The following is a 24528-nucleotide window of genomic DNA, read 5'->3' as shown; positions in this document are numbered from 1 at the left end:
CCCCAAGGGTTGGTCCTGGGGCCGGTTTTGTTCAACATCTTTATTAATGATCTGGATGATGGGATGAATTGCACTCTCAGCAAGTTTGCCAATGACACTAAGCTGCAGGGAGAGGTAGATACACTGGAGGGTAGGGATAGGGTCCAGAGTGATCTAGATAAATTGGAGGAATGGGCCAAAAGAAATCTGATAAGGTTCGGCAAGGACAAGTGCAGAGTCCTGCACTTAGGACGGAAGAATCCCATGCACTGCTACAGGCTGGGGACCGACTGGCTAAGCAGCAGTTCTGCAGAAAAGAACCTGGGGATTACAGTGGACGAGAAGCTGGATATGAGTCAGCAGTGTGCCCTTGTTGCCAAGAAGGCTAATGGCATATTGGGCTGCATTAGTAGGAGCATTGCCAGAAGATCAAGGGAAGTGATTATTCCCCTCTATTTGGCACTGGTGTGGCCACACCTGGAGTATTGTGTCCAATTTTGGTCCCCCTACTATAGAAGGGATGTGGACAAATTAGAGAGAGTCCAACGGAGGGTAACAAAAATGATTAGGGGGCTGGGGCACATGACTTACGAGGAGAGGCTGAGGGACCTGGGGTTATTTAGTCTGCAGAAGAGAAGAGTGAGGGGGGATTTGATAGCAGCCTTCAACTACCTGAAGGGGGGTTTCAAAGAGGATGGAGCTCGTCTGTTCCGAGTGGTGGCAGATGACAGAACAAGAAGCAGTGGTCTCAAGTTGCAGTGGGGGAGGTTTAGGTTGGATATTAGGTAACACTATTTCACTAGGAGGGTGGTGAAGCACTGGGATGTGTTACGTAGGGAGGTGGTGGACTCTCCATCATTAGAGGTTTTTAAGGCCAGGCTTGGCAAAGCCTTGGCTGGGATGATTTAGTTGGTGTTGGTCCTGCTTTGAGCAGGGGATTGGACTAGATGAGCTCCTGAGGTCTCTTCCAATCCTAATATTCTATGATTGTATAATAAGTTGCAGGTCAGCAGGGGACAGGCCCTGCCACAGGGTGCACAGGGACATCTATCCCGGAGATGGAAGTTGGGGTCCTGACAACCGCTGCTGTGGGAACAGACCCCAAGGGCTCTGTAGCTGGAAGCAAGCCCAACCTGAGTGAAAGTGGGGGATTTTGGTGGCCAGTGAAGTGTCTGTCATAGCTGGTAGTTGTGAGCCCATAGATGGATCAGGGTTACCTTCCCTTTTGGAGAACACTGGGGTGTCTGCCTCAGGGGGGAACCCAGAGAGGGAAGTCCAGACGGAAGGTGAGGGGGAACAGGAGTGTCTTCCCACCTTTTGTAGGAAGGTATTTCTCCAGTGAAGTTTGAAGGATCTGCATCTGAAATGCCAGACCCCTCACCTGTGGATCAGGTATTAAGGGAAGACCTGGGGTCAAATCTCCTGGAGGGGAGAATCCACCCAGCTGACCTTTTGGGAACAGAGAATGGGATGACTGAGGGGATCTTACCAATCCAAAGCACTCCATTAAAAGATGTTGTTTCTGCTATGCTTGTAGAAACTAACATTGTCTCTTCAAGGCAGGAGAAGGAAAAAGTTTGCATTTGGGAAGCTTCACAAGCTGGTGGGGCCCAACACAAAGAGATTCCAGAGGGAGGAGCCGAGGGCAGGCATGGTTGCAGTGCACCCTTTCCTTGCCAAAACCTCAAACACATACCTGAATTGAAGCCTTCATCAAAGAGAGAGGAGACTCTGTGTCTAAACCCCTACCACAAAGGGATTGGAAAATGCAATAGACCCTGAATGAGCTAAACTGTGTAAACAGAGCCTGTCCGCTGTAGATTTGCTGCTTATCTTATGTCTTTGGCTACTTCACCTATGGGTCAAGACAAAGGAGTTAATACTAATGGTAAACACTTTGAAGATGTGTGATATACCTGATCTCTGGAAAAAACTTTTGTACATGCTAGGGGTGGTGACAAGACAGTCCCACAAGCAGGTTGTTTTCAGCTTATACCTGTAAACAGGCTGGAAGCTCAGCACAGCAGCAAAAGCATAACAGGCCTACACTGCTGTGTGGAAGGGGAAACTGAGGCACACTGCCTCATGGCATTGGTGGCTAAATGCCAAGACTCCTACACTTTAACAGATATTGCTGTCTGCATTCTGTTAACAATGCTACACCCCAACATGTTTTCGGGCACCTGGGGACCAGGAACCCAGAACTTTGCAAGAACCCCTGTGAATAGCATTATAGTGTTTAATAACGATGGATGGGGGTATGACCAGAGCTGAACCGGAAGTTTAAATGTACTACCTCTGCTATGGACAGTGTCCAAGTCTCTGGCAGTAAGTTCAGGAGGAGGGTGTTACGTTGCACTCCATATGCTTCATGAAAATATGCTTATGAATGTGAATATGATGTAACTGGAATATGCTTTATGCAAAAGGTCTCTTGTAAGGTATCATTACACAGCTTATAATCTACTGAGTGTGTTCATCCTATTTGTATGCATGTATCATTCTTGTATCTGAAGCTAGAAATATGAAGTATAACTCTGAGGTCCTATTGTAATTATGCAAGGTGTGGTCCATTAATGGTGGTTTAGAATCTTGATGGCTCCCATTGACTAGGACAATTGGTTGTAAATGGTTTATTTACCTGAAAGCCTTTCTGTGTATATGTGGGCCAGCCCAGGGCTAATGAAGAATGAGGTCTCACAGGGACGCTTGACCATGTCACCTGATAGTGAAATCCATCTTAAATCTGGTACTTTTCCATTTAGAAGGAGGGGTGGGGACCCAGAGAGACAAAAGATTCTCGCCTTGTGCCAAAGCTATAAAAGGAGCAGGACAGAGGGGGCTGCCAGTCATGAGAGAGCCCCTGATTCCACCTAAGATGTCTGCTGGAGCTAACAAGGACTGTACCAGGGGAGAGGATTGGGCCTAGACTAGGAAGGAGTCCAGTCTGTGAAAGAAGTTTATTGGAACATCTCTGAGGGTGAGATATTACCTGTAATCAGTTTCTTTATGTATTGCTTAGACTTGCGTGTTTTTGCTTTATTTTGCTTGGTGACTTATTTTGTTCTGTCTGTTATTACTTGAAACCACTTAAATCCTACATTTTATACTTAATAAAATCACTTTTGTTTATTAGTAAACCCAAAGTAAGTGATTAATACGTGAGGGAGCAAATAGTTATGCATATCTTTCTATCAATGTTATAGAGGGCAGACAATTTATGAGTTTATCCTGTATACGCCTTATACAGAGTAAAATGGATTTATTTAGGGTTTGGATCCCATTGGGAACTGGGTATCTGGGTGCTGGAGGCAGGTAACCTGCTAAACTGTTTTCAGTTAAATCTGCAGCTTTGGGGGTGTGGCCTGGCCCCTGGGTCTGTGTTGCAGCAGGCTAGCTTATCTGGCTCAACAAGGCAGGGTTCTGGAAGTCCCAAGCTGGCAGGGAAAATGGGTTCAGAGGTAATTCCAGCATGTCAGGTGACAGTCCCAAGGGGGGTCTCTGTGACCGAACCCGTCACACTGTCCATGACTTTTACTAAAAATACCCATGACTAAATCTTAACCTTACCTCTGGACAGCTTAACCTATAGTTAAGATTGCCTAACAGTTTCCATTGTAAGCCCCTCTTTTCAGTAGCTTGTTACTTTTCCAGACTTCAACTATAGGGGGTAAAATTTTCCATGCTTACTCTTTGCTTCAGGCTCAATTCTCTTAGTAAAGTTCAGCAAAAATGGTTCAGCTGTTTCCAAGAAAGAGAAAAATTGGTAATTTTGTTCAAGATAAATTCTTACAACTCTTTCTTTGAAGAGCTCTAATGTCTTTACACTTTGGCACAGGAAATTTGACACTGACATAGCTCTGGGATCAGAGAGATGTCTTTTGCTGTCCTTATGAAAATCCACTCACACTTGGCAGAGTTAAAAGCCTCTGAAAAATCAACATTTGTACATGCTCAGTAGAGCTTGTTGGAAACTTGCTGCTGAAATCTTGGAAAATGCCATCTTCAGTGAGCATGTTCCCACCTCCAGCCCCACAGGGCCACCTCCTTGGCAGTGGATGGTACACAGGCTAAACAGCAGCCCTGGACCTAAGGAAAGATGTGCTGGGATGAGGGGAGCCAGGAGAGGCTCTGCTCTATGTCCTTCTGCTATCTGGTGTTCGTAATTCTATGCTACCCTAAGAAGCAAGCATCATTCTCTCCAGTTGACAGACGGGGCTACACAAGGTCACTTCCAGCAGAGCTGACAATAGAACCCAAGTCTTTAATGTGACAGGTCTAAAGTTCATCCCGCCAGCCACATGGCCTCTTGGAATCAATGTGCCTAATCCATCCACTTGGCTGTGTTGTCAGTAACCACTAGCCCACACGCCCCTCCAAACCCAGGAATAGAATCCTGGTTCACAACAGTCTTCTGCTGGTTAACAGCTGATTGTGTAACCCACTGGGAAAGTGAGTGTCACATCCCCTCTGGTGTTTGGGTTACAACTCTTACCTCAAAGGGTTAAGGTCTGTGCTGTGGCTCTAACACTGCTGATCCAGGCTATCTGACAGTCTGAGAACCACCACTGACCTCTCCTCCTGCTCTGGGAGGATGTCACTTCTCTGCTTTCTCTGGTTTTGTAGTTTCCTTGCAATGGTGTTTTGCCAAAACAGTTTATTTTTGTTATTTCTAATTGCCTTTTATTAGGAGCTCTTGCTTCCCACAAGATCCAGGAAGTGGTTGAGATGTGCTTGGGTAAGGTAGGGTCAGCTGGTAGGGCATGCTAGCCTCTATTACTCGTGCTTGAGAGGGTCAAATAATGGCAAGGAAGGTACACTATGTCTTGAATTCAGAGTACAACACCTAAGTGTGAAAATCCTATATTAAAAGATAACCTAAAATCTTTCATTTTTTTTAAAGTATATTTCCCCATAAATCATTTTCTCTTTCATGCAGTGTAATATTGTTTTGGCCAATAAATTGTGCCTTGCAGCAGGTTGTCAGCTCAAATACTGGAGCTTTTTCCCTCCCTCTGTATCTGGGAGAGTAATTCCACATTCTTTTAAATGCAGACCCATCCCAATAGACTTCAAACATGAGCCAACTGCAGTAGATTCACAAAGCCAAAATTCCACATGCAAAACATTTTGGGAGAGCACTACACAACTCAGCCAAGAGGTCAAAAAAGAGGCATCTGAAAATGGTGCATGTGAATGTGATATATTGGGTTGCTGAACTGACCACATATGGTGATCTACAAAGGAGGGTAAGGGATATGGATGTTTCTATTTTTATTTGAGATCCCTCCCTCTTAATCTGGTTTGACTTATTCTCTAGTTGGGTCATATGAATTTCCTGCTGAATCGTCAATATTTAAAAAGGCAGAAATGGCTTGACTGAATAAGGGCAGAATTGTGTTCTCAGGTCACCACTGGTTTCAAAGTAGCAGCCGTGTTAGTCTGTATTCGCAGATTTTTTTATTTATTTGTTAGTCTCTAAGGTGCCACAAGTACTCCTTTTCTTTTTGCAGATCACCACTGCGTCTCTCCACTACAATGTTCTGCTTTCGCAATATCTCTGAATCTGTTGCTGAGAGAACAGAATATTGGAACATGATCTATATGTGGATAGATAGAGCAGAACTTTGCCCTAGGAGAGGGCACCACCAGTAGATACAAAAGGCCAGATTCTACTGTCTGTTTTCCCCAGTGTAAATTTGAATTCAGAATTTGGCCCAAGAGGAGTATGGAGTTTTTTAGTTTGGGGGAAATTATATGACCAAATTCTGCTCTCAGTTACATGCATGCAACCCTGCTGAATTTGTCTCATAATTCCCAACTCCTTACACCTTCTCACCCCAGATCATAAGTTAGAAACACCAGGGTAGTTACTCAACTGAAAAAAAAAGTATTATCTCCCGGTATAATATGAACAGAAATGTACATAGAACCTTTCATCCAAACACCCCAAAGTACTTGACAAATGTACAAATAGCTGTGCACACTATGGGAAAAATTCTCTTCTCTGACCACAGTGCCTATGCCTATTTTCTTCTCTGCACTCCTTCTGTGTCTGCAGTTTTCACTGACATCAATACAACCAGTTCGACATACACAATAGACATCTGCACTGTGAATCAGAGTAGAGAAATTTGCACAGCACATACAGGGAAGACAACTCATCACTGAAGCACATCCACTTCTTGGTCAGATGCAGTAGCTTTTAAACGGGTTACAGCAGAACTATACAGAAGTCCAGATCAGAGAGTGAGGTAATCTTTTAACAAGGAAAACACAAATATTTCCCTTTAAAGGTCTCATGTACTGATGAATGGTGTACCAAGGTACTAGTCTCATGTACTGATGGCTTCAGAGGGAAGTACAGCAGAGGCTGTGCAGGAAAATGTAAATAAATGAGAGGTTAAAGCTTTTTAGTAATGATAAAGTTAACTATTAATTACTTGCAAACCTCTCTTCCAACAATAGGTGTCACCACACTTTTAATTAAGTACTTTTTTTGTCTTGACTGGCTGCCTTATTGTTGGTCTAGAAAGAGGAGGTTCCAGCTGGTAGCTTGTTTGATCAGTCTTTGTGTGTTGCAGTGACATGTGGTATATCATTTAACACAATTTCCCAAAATAAGCAAGTGGTGGAAGTGATTTCAGGCAGTGGTTTCAGGCTGTTCTTTTGTAGGAGAAGAAATTATACTGGCCATGTCACTAACTGTGGATTTCAGAAGGATTTAACAGAATTTGAATCTTGAGTCTCTTAGAAGAACATAAGAACAGCCATACTGGGTCAGACCAATGGTCCATCTAGCCCAGTATCCTGTCTTCTGACAGTGGCCAATGCCAGGTGTCCCAGAGGGAATGAACAGAACAGGTAACCATAGAGTGATCCATCCCCTGTCGCCCATTCCCAGCTTCTGGCAGTCGGAGGCTAGGGACACCATCCCTGCCCATCCTGGCTAATAGCCATTGATGGACCTATCCTCCAGGAACTTATCTAGTTCTTTTCTGAACCCCATTATAGTGTTGGCCTTCACAACATCCTCTGGCAAAGGATTCCACAGGTTGACTGTGTGTTGTGTGAAGAAATAGTTCCTTTTGTTTGTTTTACACCTGCTGTCTATTAACAATACCTGAAAGTGTTACTGCATGCTCATGCCATAGTCAGCTAAAATTGTATGTGCCATTAGGAGATTGGAAGGAATGGCAGAATTGGAGGTGTGTGCTTTAGACAGAGCTTTTCCAAGTCCACTTAAGGGACTGGATGAAAACAGAACTTGCTGCACTGAATCTTGAAGCAGTGATACAGACAGGTGTCTATGCCCAGAATCAATGAAGGGACCCTGTGTGAAAAGCCAGTTTGTAAGTGGCTTAACGGGTGAATTACTGGTGAAGGAAGGCAGATTCCACATTGGATAAGCCACTAGGTCTGATTTTCTGAATGCCTAAGAACATGAACCAGAGACTGGTGTTGCATAAAAATGTAAGCCTTTAATTTAAAGCCTCACAGGCATGCACTGAGCCAGCTGTAGCAACACATTGAAGTAGCTAACTGATGGAAAAATGATTATGTGCAAGCTCTTTGCTGGAGACCTATTAGTCAGGAGGGAGATGAATTTTCCCTGAGTGGGTCACAGACCAAGCGTCGTTTGCAGGTGATATTGGGCATTGAATCAGGGTTGGAAGGGACCTCAGGAGGTCATGTGGTCCAACCCCCTGCTCAAAGCAGGACCAACACCAACTAAATCATCCCAGCCAGGGCTTTATCAAGCCTGACCTTAAAAACATCTAAGGAAGGAGATTCTAGCACCTCCGTAGGTAACCCATTCCAGTGCTTCACCACCCTCCTAGTGAAAAAGTTTTTCCTAACATCCAACCTAAACCTCCCTCACTGCAACTTGAGACCATTACTCCTCGTTCTGTCATCTGGTACCACTGAGAACAGTCTCGATCCATCCTCTTTGGAACCCCCTTTCAGGTAGTTAAAAGCAGTTATCAAATCTCCCCTCATTCTTCTCTTCTGCAGACTAAACAATCCCAATTCCCTCAGCTTCTCCTCATAAGTCATGTGCTCTAGCCCCCTAATAATTTTCGTTGCCCTCCGCTGGACTCTTTCCATTTTTTCCACATCCTCCTTGTAGTGTGGGGCCCAAAACTGGACACAGTACTCCAGGTGAGATCTTACCAATGTCGAATAGAGGGGAATGATCATGTCCTTCGATCTGCTGGCAATGCCCTTACTTATACAGCCCAAAATGCTGTTAGCCTTCTTGGCAACAAGGGCACACTGTAGACTCATATCCAGCTTGTCATCCACTGTGACACCTAGGTCCTTTTCTGCAGAACTGCTACATAGCCATTCAGGCCCTAGTCTGTAGCAGTGCATGGGATTCTTCCCTCCTAAGTGCAGGACTCTGCACTTGTCCTTGTTGAACCTCATCAGATTTCTTTTGGCCCAATCCTCTAATTTGTCTAGGGCCCTCTGTATCCTATCCCTACCCTCCAGCATATCTACCACTCCGTTCAGTGTCATCTGCAAACTTGCTGAGGGTGCAGTCCACACCATCCTCCAGATCATTAATGAAGATATTGAACAAAACCGGACCCAGGACCAAACTTTGGGGCACTCCGCTTGATACCGGCTGCCATCTAGACATGGAGCCATTGATCACTATGTGTTGAAATAGCTACCCAACCAAGGAAAAGCACTCCCGGCAGGCTAGAGGATGCAGTGAGGCTTCTAAATCCTAGGGTAGCCTTGTCAAAAGCTGCCCAGATTCCTGTTATCCTGACAATGGTGATGTTTCTAACTGGAAATTCACAATAGTATTAGGTCTTGTCTACACTACTTCGTGGGTACCTAAGCCCCCCGTAGGAGGCTGTAGTTCACAGAGTCTGGCGGCTTAAGAACATAAGAACAGCCATACTGGGTCAGACCAAAGGTCCATCTAGCCCAGTATCCGGCCCTATACCAGGTACTCCAGAGTGAATGAACAGAATAGTAATCATCAAGTGATCCATCCCCTGTTACCCATTCCCAGCTTCTGGCAAACAGAAGCTAAGGACACCATCCCTGCCCATCCTGGCTAATAGCCATTGGTGAACCTATCCTCCATGAATTTATCTAGTTCTTTTTTGAACTCTGTTATTGTCCTGGCCTTCACAACATCCCTGGCAAAGAGTTCCACAGATTGACTTGTGCGTTGTGTGAAGAAATACTTCCTTTTGTTTGCTTTAAATCAGCTGCCTATTAATTTCATTTGGTGACCCCTAATTCTTGTGTTATGAGAAGGAGTAAATAACACTTCCTTATTTACTTTCTCCATAGCAGTCATGATTTTATAGACCTCCATCATATCCCCCCTTAGTCATCTCTTTTTCCAGCTGAAAAGTCCCCATTTTATTAATCTCTCTCCGTACGGCAGCCATTGCATGCCTCTAATCATTTTTGTTGCGCTTTTCTGTTTCTTTTCGAATTCCAATATATCTTTTTTGGGATGGGATGACCACATCTGCATGCAGTATTCAAGAGGTGGGCATAGCATGAATTTATATTGAGGCAATATGATATTTTCTGTCTTATTATTTATCTCTTTCTTAATGATTCCCAATATTCTGTTAGCTTTTTTGACTGCCACTGCACATTGAGTGGATGTTTTCAGAGAAGTATCCACAATGACTCCAAGATCTCTTTCTTGAGTGGTAACAGCTAATTTACACCCCATCATTTTGTATATATAGTTGGGATTATGTTTTCTAGTGTGCGTTACTTTGTGTTTAGCAACACTGAATTTCTTGTGCCATTTTGTTGCCCAGTCACTCAGTTTGGTGAGATCCCTTTGTAGCTCTTTACAGTCTGCTTTGGACTTAACTTGAACATTGCTTACCCTGGTTGGTAGTTTACGGGATGATCTTCTCTGGAGGGAGGAACTCCAGAAAAATCTTTGCAGAACCTACACGCACAGAACCTGAACTTCCTGATCCAGCCCACTCAGTTATGGCGTCATTGACTCAGCAATGGTTGACTTTTTAGGTTGCAACAGTAAGAGTGTGTCTGACTGCAAAATGTCTCACTTCCATGAAGTCAGAGTTAGTCCTGTGCAGTTGGGTGTGATATTAGGGGAGTTAGATATGTTCATTGTTGATGGCTGTACGTGGGAAGGGGAAGGAAATTTGTTTTGGCGGTGAAGAGTCTGTGGGTGTTAAGTTTCAGTGGAGGACATGTGACCCAAGGTCCCTTTCAAGAGTATCCAGTCTTGAAATTCCTTGGCAAGTTCCTGGAGTTTTATGATTACGTTGATAATAGAAAATGCACACTAGCAATCTTCATTCTGGGCGTGTGTGTGTATGTGTGTGTAGTTAGGCTCACATTCTGTCTACTTCTGCAGTAGGCATGCAAGGGAAAGGCACTAAGCCTATTCTGCCACTCTTACCCATCCTGAATAATGCCTTACTCTACTGGCTTTCCCATTGCTTTAACTGGGCCTGTGTGTATAATAAGGTTGTACCCAAGGTGAACAAAGGTGGCATAATTGAGTCCATAGGTTGTAAAATGCTGTAGGAACCTTCTAGATGAAAAGCACTGTAGAAAAGCAAGGTATTATGTGGGTTTTTTGTATTTAGATAGCAGTTGGGATCTCCAGTCGAGGATGAGGGCTTCATTTTGGACAGACAAGTAACAAAGAAGAGGGTCCTGTCTGTGACTCCATGTTAAGGCTGTTATAGTGCTGGAGGAATTCACACTTGATACTCGGTGGATGAAATCTAAGTATAGAACACACAACCACTTTGGGGTTTGTGCCCTGGTTTGTGAAGGTCTGCTCTGAGGTTGGCACCCATGTTCATGAGCCACTGCAGACAGCCTGACACTGGAGTAGTCATGGCAGGATTTACATGCCACGGGTCAACTGGATTGATCAATCATAACCCAATGCTGTTAAAAGTTTAAACTTGCCATTGAGAGTTTAGATGTCATATGATGGGTTTCAGACAAAAGACCTCGAACAGCTATGCTTGCAGAGGGGAATATCCTTTTAAAGGAAAACCCCAGATCAGGAACTGAGAGCTTTGCTCATAAGTTTTGACGAAGCATCTGAGGATCTTCCTGCCCCAGAAGCCCTAGAAGCCACTGCAGTGTTAGCATTTATATAGCAATTTGCAAAGTATTTATAGTTTTCACTGTTCCATGTACTGAAAGTCAGGTACACCTTGGTACCTGCTGTATGTCACTGACCAAAGGCTGGTCCTGTAGAGAGTTGCCTCTGTAATTGTTACCAAGTCTGCTTACTGTGCTGCTGATCCCCTGCTGTACACTGCCCCTCCATGCCAATGTACATCCCTTGCCCCCTCCAGGTGCCCCCAACAGCACATACCAGCTGCATGATACCACTGTACACATGCCACAAGCCAGCTGCCCATCCACCATGCATCCCTGTCATTGCAGTACTTCCCAGCTGAATTCCTTCTCCAAAGGCACGCACACCCCAGTCTGTTAATGCTACTCATACCAACCAGCATGACATCAATCCTGGGTAAAATGATGGAACAGCTGATACAGGTCTTTACATTTCCGCCTTTTACCTCTTTACCATTAATACCAATCAAATGGGGCTTGTCAAATAAACATAATATCATGCTTTGACAAGATCACAGGTCTTGTTTAAAAATGGAAAATCTGCTGACATAATATACTTTGGCTTCTGTCGGGCGTTTGATTTAGTACCACACAACATTCTGATGAAAAACTCACTATATAAACAAGAAAGCATAAAATTGCTGCTTGTAAGATTTGCAGCTGACAGAAAGCTTGTTGGAGTCAGTGAATAACGATGAGTCCAAGTCACAGATACACAGTGAGCTGGATTGCTTTGCTATGTGTGTGCAGTCAAACAAAGCCTATTCTGCCACATGTGTTTTAATACAGCCAAATGCAAGGTCATACATACATACATCAAGAGACAAAGAATGCAGGCCATACCTACGAAATGGGGGACTGTGTCCTGGGAAGGACATAGGGGGCATGATGGAAATCAGCTGAACATAAACTCATAGTGCCTAAAAAGGATGCCTAGCTGAGAACCGCCTCACTCTCTGAACCATATGGCCACAGCTGGGACCAGCAGAAGTGCTTGAGTTGGAGTCCCGTTGGTAGAGACGAGTGGGATGCTGGCAGTGTGTTCTCTGGGAAAGCTGCAACTCAGGAATTTAGCCCCTCCCTGATCTGAAGTAGCCACAGTTTGGATCTACAAGATGCTTTGCAAGGCCCACTGTCTATCCCAGGAATTTGAAAATTTACGAGGAGGGGGTATTGCAAGGGTGAGAAATGGCAGTGGGGAGTGGGATTTGACAGCTAGGATGTAGCATGGATAGGGTCCCTTCAGCATTTTGATAAATCTAATAATTAAATAACCAACTGAATGCAGACTCCCAGGGTGATGCTGCAGCAAGAAACACTAACACGGTACTTAGACATATAAGCAAACAGCTAGCCAGTAAGAGCAGGAAGATTACATTAAATAAATGTGGAGGTGTGAGACCATTTCTGGATCCTGTGTCCATTTCTGGGGTCCACACTTCAAAAAGGATTTTGAAAAATTGAAAGACGTTCAGAGAAGGGCTCCAAAAATGAATCCAGGACTGGAACCTGCCTTGCAGTCCTGCTGTGAGGAGCTCTTACTAAAGAAGTAACAAAGAGAAGGTCAAGAGGTGACTTGCTTATGATCTGTAAGTACCAACACACAGAGGAAATACCGGAAGGCTTTTTAATCTAGCAGCCAAAGGCATAATACATTTCAGTGGCTGGACACTGAAGCCAGCCAATTTCAAAAAGGAAATAAGGTGTAAATTTTGAACAGTGAGGATAATTAACCATGGGAACAGATTACAAATCGGGGGCTTGTCCATCACTTGATGATGATTTAAATCAAGTTTGGATGGCTCTTTCTACAACTCTGACCAAGACTAGTTTAATCACTAGCTTTTGGGCTCGGTGCAGGAATCATTGGATGAGATACTCTGGCATGGGTTATGTATGAGTGTCATGGATCCACAGGATCTGTGCTATGCCCCACCTTAACAGTCCCTGGAGGAACCCCTTCAGTGTACCAGACCCCCCCCCAAGGGGCCCAACTCTTCCTTACACACAGCCTCAACCACGGCAGGACTGAGCCTCTAGGCTCAAGCACTCATTTCACACTGGGAGTGCTGCCCAGCGAGTCCCACTGAGCTACACTCCTGGTCAGAGATGTGTAGACTGTTCAGGGACCCATGCATCTCAGCAAGCATTTGCAGTGACACTCGGAAGCCTTTTCAAACACAGAGTCGTTTTTATTAGTCAACTGGATATAACCTCAGAAAGTCCTCGTGTTAGCAGAGAGAGACAACCATTAAGACAAAAAGAAAAGGAGTACTTGTGGCACCTTAGAGACTAACCAATTTATTTGAGCATAAGCTTTCGTGAGCTACAGCTCACTTCATCGGATGCATACTGTGGAAAGTTTAGAAGATCTTATTATATACACACAAAGCATGAAAAAATACCTCCTCCCACCCCACTCTCCTGCTGGCAATAGCTTATCTAAAGTGATCACTCTCCTTACAATGTGTATGATAATCAAGTTGGGCCATTTCCAGCACAAATCTAGGTTTTCTCAACTTCCCCCCCCCCCCCAAACTCACTCTCCTGCTGGTAATACTTTATCTAAAGTGACCACTCTCCTTACAATGTGTCTGATAATCAAGGTGGGCCATTTCCAACACAAATCCAGGTTTTCTCCTCCCCCCCCCACAAACTCACTCTCCTGCTGGTAATAGCTTATCCAAAGTGACCACTCTCCTTACATTGTGTATGATAATCAAGGTGGGCCATTTCCAGCACAAATCCAGGGTTTAACAAGAACGTCGGGGGGGGGGTGGTAGGAAAAAACAAGGGGAAATAGGCTACCTTGCATAATGACTAAGCCACTCCCAGTCTCTATTCAAGCCTAAGTTAATTGTATCCAATTTGCAAATGAATTCCAATTCAGAGTGCTTCCACCGACGTGCACGGGCTGAAATTGTGGAAAAGCAGCATCACTTGCCCCATAACCTCAGCCGTGCGGAACACAATGCCATCCACAGCCTCAGAAACAACTCTGACATCGTAATCAAAAAGGCTGACAAAGGAGGTGCTGTTGTCATCATGAATAGGTCGGAATATGAACAAGAGGCTGCTCGGCAGCTCTCCAACACCACTTTCTACAAGCCATTACCCTCTGATCCCACTGAGAGTTACCAAAAGAAACTACAGCATTTGCTCAAGAAACTCCCTGAAAAAGCACAAGATCAAATCCGCACAGACACACCCCTGGAACCCCGACCTGGGATATTCTATCTACTACCCAAGATCCACAAACCTGGAAATCCTGGGCGCCCCGTCATCTCAGGCATTGGCACCCTGACAGCAGGATTGTCTGGCTATGTAGACTCCCTCCTCAGGCCCTATGCTACCAGCACTCCCAGCTACCTTTGAGACACCACTGACTTCCTGAGGAAACTACAATCCATCGGTGATCTTCCTGATAACACCATCCTGGCCACTATGGATGTAGAAGCCCTCTACACCAACATTCCTCACAAAGATGGACTACAAGCCGTCAAGAATACTATCCCCGATAATGTCACGGCTAACCTCGTGGCTGAACTTTGTGACTTTGTCCTTACTCATAACTATTTTACATTTGGGGACAACGTATACCTTCAGATCTGTGGCACTGCTATGGGTACGCGCATGGCCCCACAGTATGCCAACATTTTTATGGCTGATTTAGAACAACGCTTCCTCAGCTCTCATCCCCTAACGCCCCTACTCTACTTGCGCTATATTGATGACATCTTCATCATCTGGACCCATGGAAAAGAAGCCCTTGAGGAATTCCACCATGATTTCAACAATTTCCATCCCACCATCAACCTCAGCCTGGTCCAGTCCACACAAGAGATCCACTTCCTGGACACTACAGTGCTAATAAACGATGATCACATAAATACCACCCTATACCGGAAACCTACTGACCACTATTCCTACCTACATGCCTCCAGCTTTCACCCTGACCACACCACACGATCCATCGTCTACAGCCAAGCTCTGCGATACAACCGCATTTGCTCCAACCCCTCAAACAGAGACAGACACCTACAAGATCTCTATCAAGCATTCTTACAACTACAGTACCCAACTGCAGAAGTGAAGAAACAGATTGATAGAGCCAGAAGAGTTCTCAGAAGTCACCTACTACAGGACAGGCCTAACAAAGAAAATAACAGAACGCCACTAGCCGTCACCTTCAGCCCCCAACTAAAACCCCTCCAACGCATTATTAAGGATCTACAACCTATCTTGAAGGATGACCCAACACTCTCACAAATCTTGGGAGACAGGCCAGTCCTTGCCTACAGACAGCCCCCCAACCTGAAGCAAATACTCACCAGCAACCACATACCACACAACAGAACCACTAACCCCGGAACCTATCCTTGCAACAAAGCCCGTTGCCAACTGTGCCCACATATCTATTCAGGGGACACCATCACAGGGCCTAATAACATCAGCCACACTGTCAGAGGCTCGTTCACCTGCACATCCACCAATGTGATATATGCCATCATGTGCCAGCAATGCCCCTCTGCCATGTACATTGGTCAAACTGGACAGTCTCTACGTAAAAGAGTAAATGGACACAAATCAGATGTCAAGAATTATAACATTCATAAACCAGTTGGAGAACACTTCAATCTCTCTGGTCACGCGATTACAGACATGAAAGTTGCTATTTTACAACAAAAAAACTTCAAATCCAGACTCCAGCAAGAAACTGCTGAATTGGAATTCATTTGCAAATTGGATACAATTAACTTAGGCTTGAATAGAGACTGGGAGTGGCTTAGTCATTATGCAAGGTAGCCTATTTCCCCTTGTTTTTTCCTACCCCCCCCCAACCCCGATGTTCTTGTTAAACCCTGGATTTGTGCTGGAAATGGCCCACCTTGATTATCATACACATTGTAAGGAGAGTGATCACTTTAGATAAGCTATTACCAGCAGGAGAGTGGAGTGGGAGGAGGTATTTTTTCATGCTTTGTGTGTATATAATAAGATCTTCTAAACTTTCCACAGTATGCATCCAATGAAGTGAGCTGTAGCTCACGAAAGCTTATGCTCAAATAAATTGGTTAGTCTCTAAGGTGCCACAAGTACTCCTTTTCTTTTTGCGAATACAGACTAACACGGCTGTTACTCTGAAACCAACCATTAAGACACAGTCCATCCCGCTCAAGCTAACGCTCCAGCCAGCCAGGCTGCTGTGGAATCCATATCTGTCCCTCTCCGTCTGTTTCTTTGTCAGACCCAAGTGAGAGCTGTTGATTCTCTCCGAAAGCCAGTGTTTATCCCAGGTACCTGACACCTTTTGGTCCAGTCTCATCCTCCTGCAGACTCATGCTGAGTTCATAGAATCATAGAAGATTAGGGTTGGAAGAGACTTCAGGAGGCCATCTAGTCCAACCCCCTGCTCAAAGCAAGACCAACTCCAACTAAATCATCCCAGCCAGGGCTTTGTCAAGCCCGGCCTTAAAAACCTCTAAGAATGGAGGTTTCCACCACCTCCCTAGGTAAGCCATTCCAGTGCTTCACCATCCTCCTAGTGAAATAGTGTTTCCTAATATCCAACCTAGACCGCCCTCACCACAACTTGAGACCTTTACTCCTTGTTCTGTCATCTGCCACCACTCGGAACAGCCGAGCTCCATCCTCTTTGGAACCCCCCTTCAGGTAGTTGAAGGCTGCTATCAAATCCCCCCTCACTCTTCTCTTCTGCAGACTAAACAAGCCCAGTTCCCTCAGCCTCTCCTCGTAAGTCATGTGCCCCAACCCCCTGATAATTTTCATTGCCCTCCACTTTGTCAACATCCTTTCTGTAGTGAGGGCCCCAAACCTGGACGCAATACTCCAGATGCGGCCTCACCAGTAACGAATAGAGGGGAATAATCACTTCCCTCGATCTGCTGGCAATGCTCCTGCTAATGTTCACATGATTCTCCTGCCAGTTTCCTATGGTAGGGGTCAGTTGCACAGTCTTTGGGCTCCCATTGTCTTTTTGGGTGCTCCATTGATTTTGGTCTGTCTCAGCCAAACCTTTGTTGATCCATTTATACCATCCCTGACAGATCTAAGACATGCACACCTGATGTCTCCTGCTCTGCCCAGGGAGCATTTAACCCTTTTGCACCTACTAGCAATCCCTAGTCAAGTCGCACGTGCGTATCAAGTAGATCACACCATACACATCATTCATTAAACAAATTACAGAAAATTCCCACTTCGTCACAGTGGGAGGTCAGACTGGGTGGTCATTATAAACCCTTCTGCCATTAATATCAATGAACAGCGCCAACTCTTGTAAAGTAATAGAGGAACTATGGCCCAAGATCTACCAATCTGTGCTCGGGGCAGTGGAGGATGATGTGTCCTGTTTTCTGCCAGTTTCATAGCTGAGAAAATGTAATTAGATAATGAAGCAGCTCAGTTCTGTGGCAGGATCTATGCCCCAAGCAGGGTACTTCTGAACATGGGAGCATATATGGTGACAGAGGCATGGAAGCGGCAGAGCTGGTGCATGACAGTCATAGCATTAAGGCAATCTAGTACAATCTTGGAGTTCTAGTCAACACACTTGGCAATTTTAAGGAACTCACACAGTACTCAAAAAGGGCTTCAGAGCAGTGTAGTCTGCTGTGTATCCAGCATCGTCAGAGCTGGGAGCTCCGTGTCTGCCTTGCACCTGACATGAGAGGCAGTGCTGTGTCAGACTCCAAAGTTAACAACCTAAGGAAACATTGGTTGTACACATGCACATCAATGTGTGCAAAGTGCCAGCAGGGAGCCACCGTTTTCAGTGTGCACAGGATGAAAGGCCAGGCTGGGTTTACAGGGCAAAACCTCCATTGATTTCAATGAGCATTTTGCCTGAGTAGGGACTTGTGAATGCAGGATTTTACCCATAGACTGTACAATGCAGTGAGATGAAAGTGGCAGTATAAATCCTGGAAACCAGAAATTCTATCACATGTAACCACAGGGACCCCCCACCCCACCCCCCAATGCGTCAGCAACAGGGCTCAGGCCAGGGACCTTCAGCTCCTCAACACAAACCTGTGCCACTTGAGCCAAAGGAGTGAGTGTTATCCTGTGTGTGGCCCAGCCACTAGCAGGGGACGTGACACATTCGTGACACAGCTGTCTGCTAGATAGCAGTGGGACGTTAGAGATCAGGAGTTCTGGGTTGTATTCTGGCTTGGGAAGGGGAGTGTGTCCAATGGTTAGAGCTGTGGTTACAGTCAGGATAGCCATCTTAGATCCTGCATGTTCATTCTGGAAGACATTGTACCTAAGCGGATGAGACTTGGCCTGCCATATTAGAGAATGGGATTCTTCTCCCTGCAGCGACCTTGTGCAACTGCTCAGTCAACTCATTTGTACAATAGGGGAAATGATACTTGCCAGTGATCTAGAGTCTATGGCCATATTTGGTAGTAAGGGCTTCAAGTGGGTAGCAATGTGGACACTGGAAGAACAGAGTTTAGAACTTATGGCCTCCTGGTTCCCAGCCCAGGGCCCTTTCCCCTAAGACAGTGGTTTTCCACCTGAGTTCTATGGACCCCTGCAGGACCACAGACTATGTCTAAGATTTCCAAAGCACCTCCATTCAAAATTTCTTAGGGGTCAGCAAATGAAAAAAGGTTGAAAACTACTGCTCTAAGTCAAAGGGCACTTTGAGGGCAAGTCTCAGGCTCTCTCCATGTCCACTCTGTGGAACATCACCTGGCCCGGTGGTGCTGCAGGATGGGTCAGAGGCCTGCCTATAATGATATGCTCTAGCACTAGATGTCTCTGTGCTGTATTAAAAGTTCCAGAAAGGGGAGTGGTCATAGATGGCTCATGAACCGCTGGCTGGGGGAAGGTAGCCCCCCAGCCCTGCCCCTTCCACCCTCCCTCCCCCGTGGCCACTGGACCCTGCCCCAGGGTAGCACCCCCAGCCCTGGAGCGTCGGGAGAGAAGGCAGGCAGCATGGCCCTACCAGCCCCTGGAGCCAGGCAGCAGAGTGGAAGCAGGAGGCCTGGGGGCGGAGCATGGGTGGGACCATGCCTGGCTGTTTGGGGAGGCATAGCCTCCCGCAGCCTATGGTACCTGCCACCCAAGGGAGTGGTCTCCTGGAGAGACTTGAGATGAAAGTGGCTTGTTTTGTCTGTGGCTTCTTGTTCTCTCTATGTGGCAGCTAGTTAAGAACAACATTAGGAAGCCCCCTTGTCTCACCCCAGAAAGGGGTCCTGAAGAATAGTTAGGCAGCAGATCTCTGTCTAGTGAAGGCATTTCTAACTGTCAAGGCGTGCCATTCAGGCTAGCAATAATGCAAGCTCTAAGCACATTGTGACCAAGGGCCTGAATTTGGAAAATGCCAGTGGCAGTAAAATCACAGCTCTCTCTTTCTCTCTCAATTTCCTAGGAAGTGTCCAGAAACCTCACCAGAGAGAACAAGCCATTCACAGGGAACATGGATGCAATTTGGAGTGAGCCAAACACAAGGGACAAGGAAAACTGTTCCAGCAGTATCTCTAACAGCCTCCCTGACATCCAGAGCTCCCTGCAGAGGGATGCTGCAGCTGCGTACACCCACACTGAGGTATGGCAAGCTGCCTTCTCCTGGCTGCCCGTGGAGCTCTTGTGCAGCCAAGTCCCAGGAACCCCGTTCCAGTCCAAGAGCACTCAGTGCCGCCGGTGCAGGCAATGCTCAGCAGTAGGACTGGTGAAAGGTGTTGAGGGAGAAATGTACTGGAGCTGTAGGGCTAACTCTGAACATCAGCAAAAAGAAAAGGAGTACTTGTGGCACCTTAGAGACTAACCAATTTATTTGAACATAAGCTTTCGTGAGCTACAGTTCACCTCATCGGATGCATACTGTGGAAAGTACAGAAGATCTTTTTATACACACAAGCCATGAAAAAATGGGTGTTTACCACTACAAAAGGTTTTCTCTCCCCCCACCCCACTCTCCTGTTGGTAATAGCTTATCTAAAGTGATCACTCTCCTTACAATGTGTATGATAATCAAGGTGGGCCATTTCCAGCACAAATCCAGGGTTTAACAAGAACGTCTTGGGGGGGGGGGTAGGAAAAAACAAGGGGAAATAGGTTACCTTGCATAATGACTTAGCCACTCCCAGTCTCTATTCAAGCCTAAGTTAATTGAATCCTATTTGCAAATGAATTCCAATTCAACAGTCTCTCGCTGGAGTCTGGTTTTGAAGTTTTTCTGTTGTAATATCGCAACTTTATATTACAGGAGAAAACCTAGATTTGTGCTGGAAATGGCCCAACTTGATTATCATACACATTGTAAGGAGAGTGATCACTTTAGATAAGCTATTACCAGCAGGAGAGTGGGGTGGGGGGAGAGAAAACCTTTTGTAGTGGTAAACACCCATTTTTTCATGGTTTGTGTGTATAAAAAGATCTTCTGTACTTTCCACAGTATGCATCCGATGAAGTGAGCTGTAGCTCACGAAAGCTTATGCTCAAACAAATTGGTTAGTCTCTAAGGTGCAACAAGTACTCCTTTTCTTTTTGCGAATACACACTAACACAGCTGTTACTCTGAAATCTGAACATCAGGGTTGGAAGTTGGTGGACTTAGGCATCCTCACATGGCAATATGTGATGGGAGTTGCATCCCCTTGTTATCCTGATGCCTGTAGGTGGCAGGACAGAACAGCTGCTTTCCCACTGAGACCTCCTCCTTTGCCACCACACGCCAGGCATGGCTTTGGATTGGGCACATCTTGTTGTCCAGGCTCGGGTTCCTCGACCTTTGCGTCTCACGCTCAGGTCTCTCCGGGTGGTCGGCCCCCACTCTGCCATGCAGTGTGTCCCTTACAGGCAGTGAGGGAGTCACCAGCAGCTACACCCTGCACTGAAATTGTCCCTGTTGCAGCCAGACTTGTTCTTGTGGCTTTAGGCCCTGGGGAGAGGAGCAGGCTTGGTGGCTCTGGAGACTTACTGTCATAGAGCAATACAGGCAGCACTGCAGGCTTCCCCTGCATGTGAACCTGAGCTCTGACCTGAGGACAGTGGGGTTCGACCTCCATGACTCATTGCGTGCTCGACCTCTGCTCAGACTGCTTAGACAGGCTCCACTGAGAGGAGCTGATGGGGCCTCATTGGCAAAAAATGTCTGATTTTAACATGGGCACCAAACAGCCTCCAGCTGGTCCCTGCTGGTCTATGGTGGGTTAGCACGGACAGGCTGGCTGGCAGGGCTGGCTCCATCCCTCCCTTCTCTTCCCTGCAGAGCTGTTCTCCCACTCACCCTCATCATGACTGTAACTGGTGCAGCTGCTCAGAGCTGTGGGATCAGACCCGTAAGGCACTTGGAAGTGCCACGGGCCCATGACTTGGAGGCACGCACTGAAGGTGCTTCAGCTGCTAGGTCACATAAACACCCAGAGCCATGGCTGAGGGGAGTGGTATTTTACTAGGGCTGGCAGGAAAGGGAAGGGTTGAAAACACCATGGCTTCAGCTGTTACAATTCAAGGTAAAACAGTAGAATTCGCGGCTTGGCCCTGTGGGCACCCAGCCGAGGGTTCAGGCTCTCTTGTGCCTGGGGTGCCTGCTCCAATCTCGTCCTTTAGGACAGGCAATCAGGGAACTTGCAGATACCTCGCCCAGGATCGGCCCATGGCATTTCTCATCGGGGCCCCTCTAGTTACAACAGCACTTCCTGCACAGTTGCTGCTAGTGGCTGCTCCAACCACAGCAACCATTAGACTACTCGGCTTGGTGTATAATTGAGATGGAATATATGGGCCAAAGGTGTTACTGCACGCCAATCCCTCTCCAGTGTTAAACCAGGTCTGGGCCCAGGAGATGGTGGGGGTGGCAGCCATGACGGTGAAGCTTGCTCCAGTAGCGTCTCTCTGGTTTTTGCCCCCCTTTCTGTAAGGAACCCCAAAGGGGGTGGCGGGTGGAACAGCCTCATTATTTTGTCCACCACTGAGTCCTAATATCAGACATACCAATTTTGATGTTTTTAACAAGCATAACTTCTTCTGTCCTTGGCTTATATCAACATGGCCTTTTGCATCAGACTAATGTAGTGTCTCTGTCTGGTTCTCTTGCACCAGTTTAGAACATTCTTTATTGAAAATAACTTGACCTACTTTCCATGGTAAATTCCTAAGCAGGCAAAAGTTATAGACCAATTGTCCCAAAAGGCCCGCAGTCGTCCCTGGCTACATACCATTGGTTCAGCCGCAGGCAAAGGAGACTGCCCCCTTGCCAGGCTGACCCCCAGTGCTTTAGCTTTCTTCTGGATCCTGGGGGTCCAAGAGCCTGAGCCAGCTGCTGGCTCTGTGTTGGGGATAATCCCCTGCAGGCCCCTCTTGCTCAGCTCTCTGGCTGCAGGCCCTCTCGGCTCTGTCTCAGTTCTGCAAGCAGCAGCGTCCTGCTGAAGGGCTGCTGCTTACAGCCTGCTCTGCCCGCAGCTGCTCCCATGCCTGCCTTGCTCCCAGCTCAGCCTGCAGCCCCACAGAAAATCTCCAGTGTCGGCTTCCCATCCCCACTCAGCTCCCCATACAACCACTCCAGCACCTGTTTCCCACCCCCACCCAGCTCCCCACACAACCCCTGCAGTGCCGGCTTCCTGACCCTCTCTGCTCCCATCCCAACCTTTCCAGCGCCTGCTTCCTGTTCCCTCCCAGGTCCCAACACAAACCCTCCAGTGCCTGCTTCCTGCCCCTCCCTGCTCCCCACCCAAGCTGTCCAGTGTCTGATTCCTGCCCCCTCCCAGCTCCCCACATAACCCCTCCAGCGCCTGCTTCCTGCCCCTCGCAGCTCCCCACACAACCCCTCGAGCGCCTAATTCCTGCCCCTCCCTGCTCCCCACACAAGCCCTCCAGCACCAGCTTCCTGTCCCTCCCTGCTCCCCACATGACCCCTCCAGTGCCTGATTCCTTCCCCCTCCCCACACAGCCCCTCCAGCGCCTCCTTCCTGTGCCCTCCCCACACAACCCTTCCAGCACCTGCTTCCTGCCCCTTACTCCTCTCAACAAAACCCCCTCCAGCACCTGATTCCTGCCCCAGCCCTGTTCTGTGTAATTTCTGGTGGTGCTCAGAACTGGTCCAAGTCCCGCTCCCATCCCCCACAGCTGCCTAAGACTCTGGAGGGCGCTTGGGTACTGGGTGCGGGATCTGGGCTGGGACAGGGGGTTGGGGTGCGGGAGAGGGTGCAGGGTGTGGTGCTTATCTTGGGTGGCTCCTGAAAGCAACCTGCACACCACTCTGGCAGCTGCCCTTAGGTGGGAGGCGCGGGGGTCTCCGCTCATTGCTGCCCACAGGCACTGCCCCCACAGCTGCCATTGGCCACAGTTCCTGGCCAATGGGAGCTACGGAGTCGGCACTCGGGGCGGGGGTAGCGTGCGGAGACACACCCCCTCTGGGGTTGCAAGGATGTGCCGGCTGCTTCCGGGAGTTTTGCGGAGTGAGGGTGGGCAGGATGCAGCCTTACTCCCACTATGCTGCCCAATACCTGTTCCCACACATACACTCCAGTGCCTGCTTCCCACGCCGTCCCTGCTCCCCACAAAACCCCTCCAGCGCCTCTTTCCTACCCCCTCCCCACAGAACCTCTCCAGTGCCTGCTTCTGACCCCTTCTCCCCTCACAACACAACCCCTCTAGCGCCTGCTTCCTGCCCCCTCACCGCTCCCCATACAACCCCTCCAACGCCTGCTTCCTGTCCCTCCCCACTCCCCACAGAACCCCTCCAGCACCTGATTCCTGCCCCTCTCTGTTCCCCACACAACCCTTCAAGCCCCTGCTTCCTGTCCCTCCCTGCTCCCCACAAAACCCCTCCAGCACCTCCTTCCTGCCCCTCTCTGCTCCCCACAAAACCCCTCCAGCACCTGCTTCCTGTCCCTCCCTGCTCCCCACCCCACCGCTCCAGCGCCTCCTTCCCACCCCATCCCTGCTCCCCACACAACCCCTCCAGTGTGGGCTTCCCATCCCGTCCCTGCTCGCCACAGAACCTCTCCAGCTCATGCTTGCTGCCCCTCCCTGTTCCCCTCAGAACTCCTCCAACGTCTCCTTCCTGTCCCTCCATGCTCCCCACACAAACCCTCCAGCGCCTCTTTCCTGCCCCCTCCACACACAAACCCTCCAGTGCCTGCTTCTGACCTGGTCTCTCCTCCCAGCATAACCCCTCCAGCACCTGCTTCCTTCCCCCTCCTCGCTGCCTGCACAGTCGCTCCAGTGCCTGCCTCCTGCCCCTTCCAGCTCCCCATACAACTCTTCTAGCGCCTGCTTCCTGCTCCTTTAGTGCTCCATACATAACCCCTCCGGCACCTGCTTACCTGCCCCACTCCGTGTGCCCACGGGCCATCCAGCCTGTCCTGGTGTGGCTGCTGACGTTCCAGAGAGCAGTCACTTCCAGGGTTTGACCTTTGTCAGAGAATTTCTGCTCCATCCCGTTTC

The 24528-nt window shown here is 47.6% G+C and overlaps 1 protein-coding gene across 1 annotated transcript in view; it reads left to right on the top strand.

Annotated features, from left to right (window-relative positions):
- Positions 1-24528, top strand: part of OLFML2B (olfactomedin like 2B) — a 94779-nt gene that overhangs the window by 30526 nt on the left and 39725 nt on the right. The window contains exon 4 of the mRNA XM_077824746.1: positions 19508-19684. Within this exon, the coding sequence (XP_077680872.1) occupies positions 19508-19684 (177 nt within the window). The remainder of the gene's footprint in view (positions 1-19507; positions 19685-24528) is intronic.

The sequence above is a fragment of the Eretmochelys imbricata genome, chromosome 8 (assembly GCF_965152235.1).
Source record: "Eretmochelys imbricata isolate rEreImb1 chromosome 8, rEreImb1.hap1, whole genome shotgun sequence".
NCBI classification, from domain to species: Eukaryota; Metazoa; Chordata; order Testudines; family Cheloniidae; genus Eretmochelys; species Eretmochelys imbricata.
This window is presented reverse-complemented; position numbering and strand designations above follow the sequence as displayed.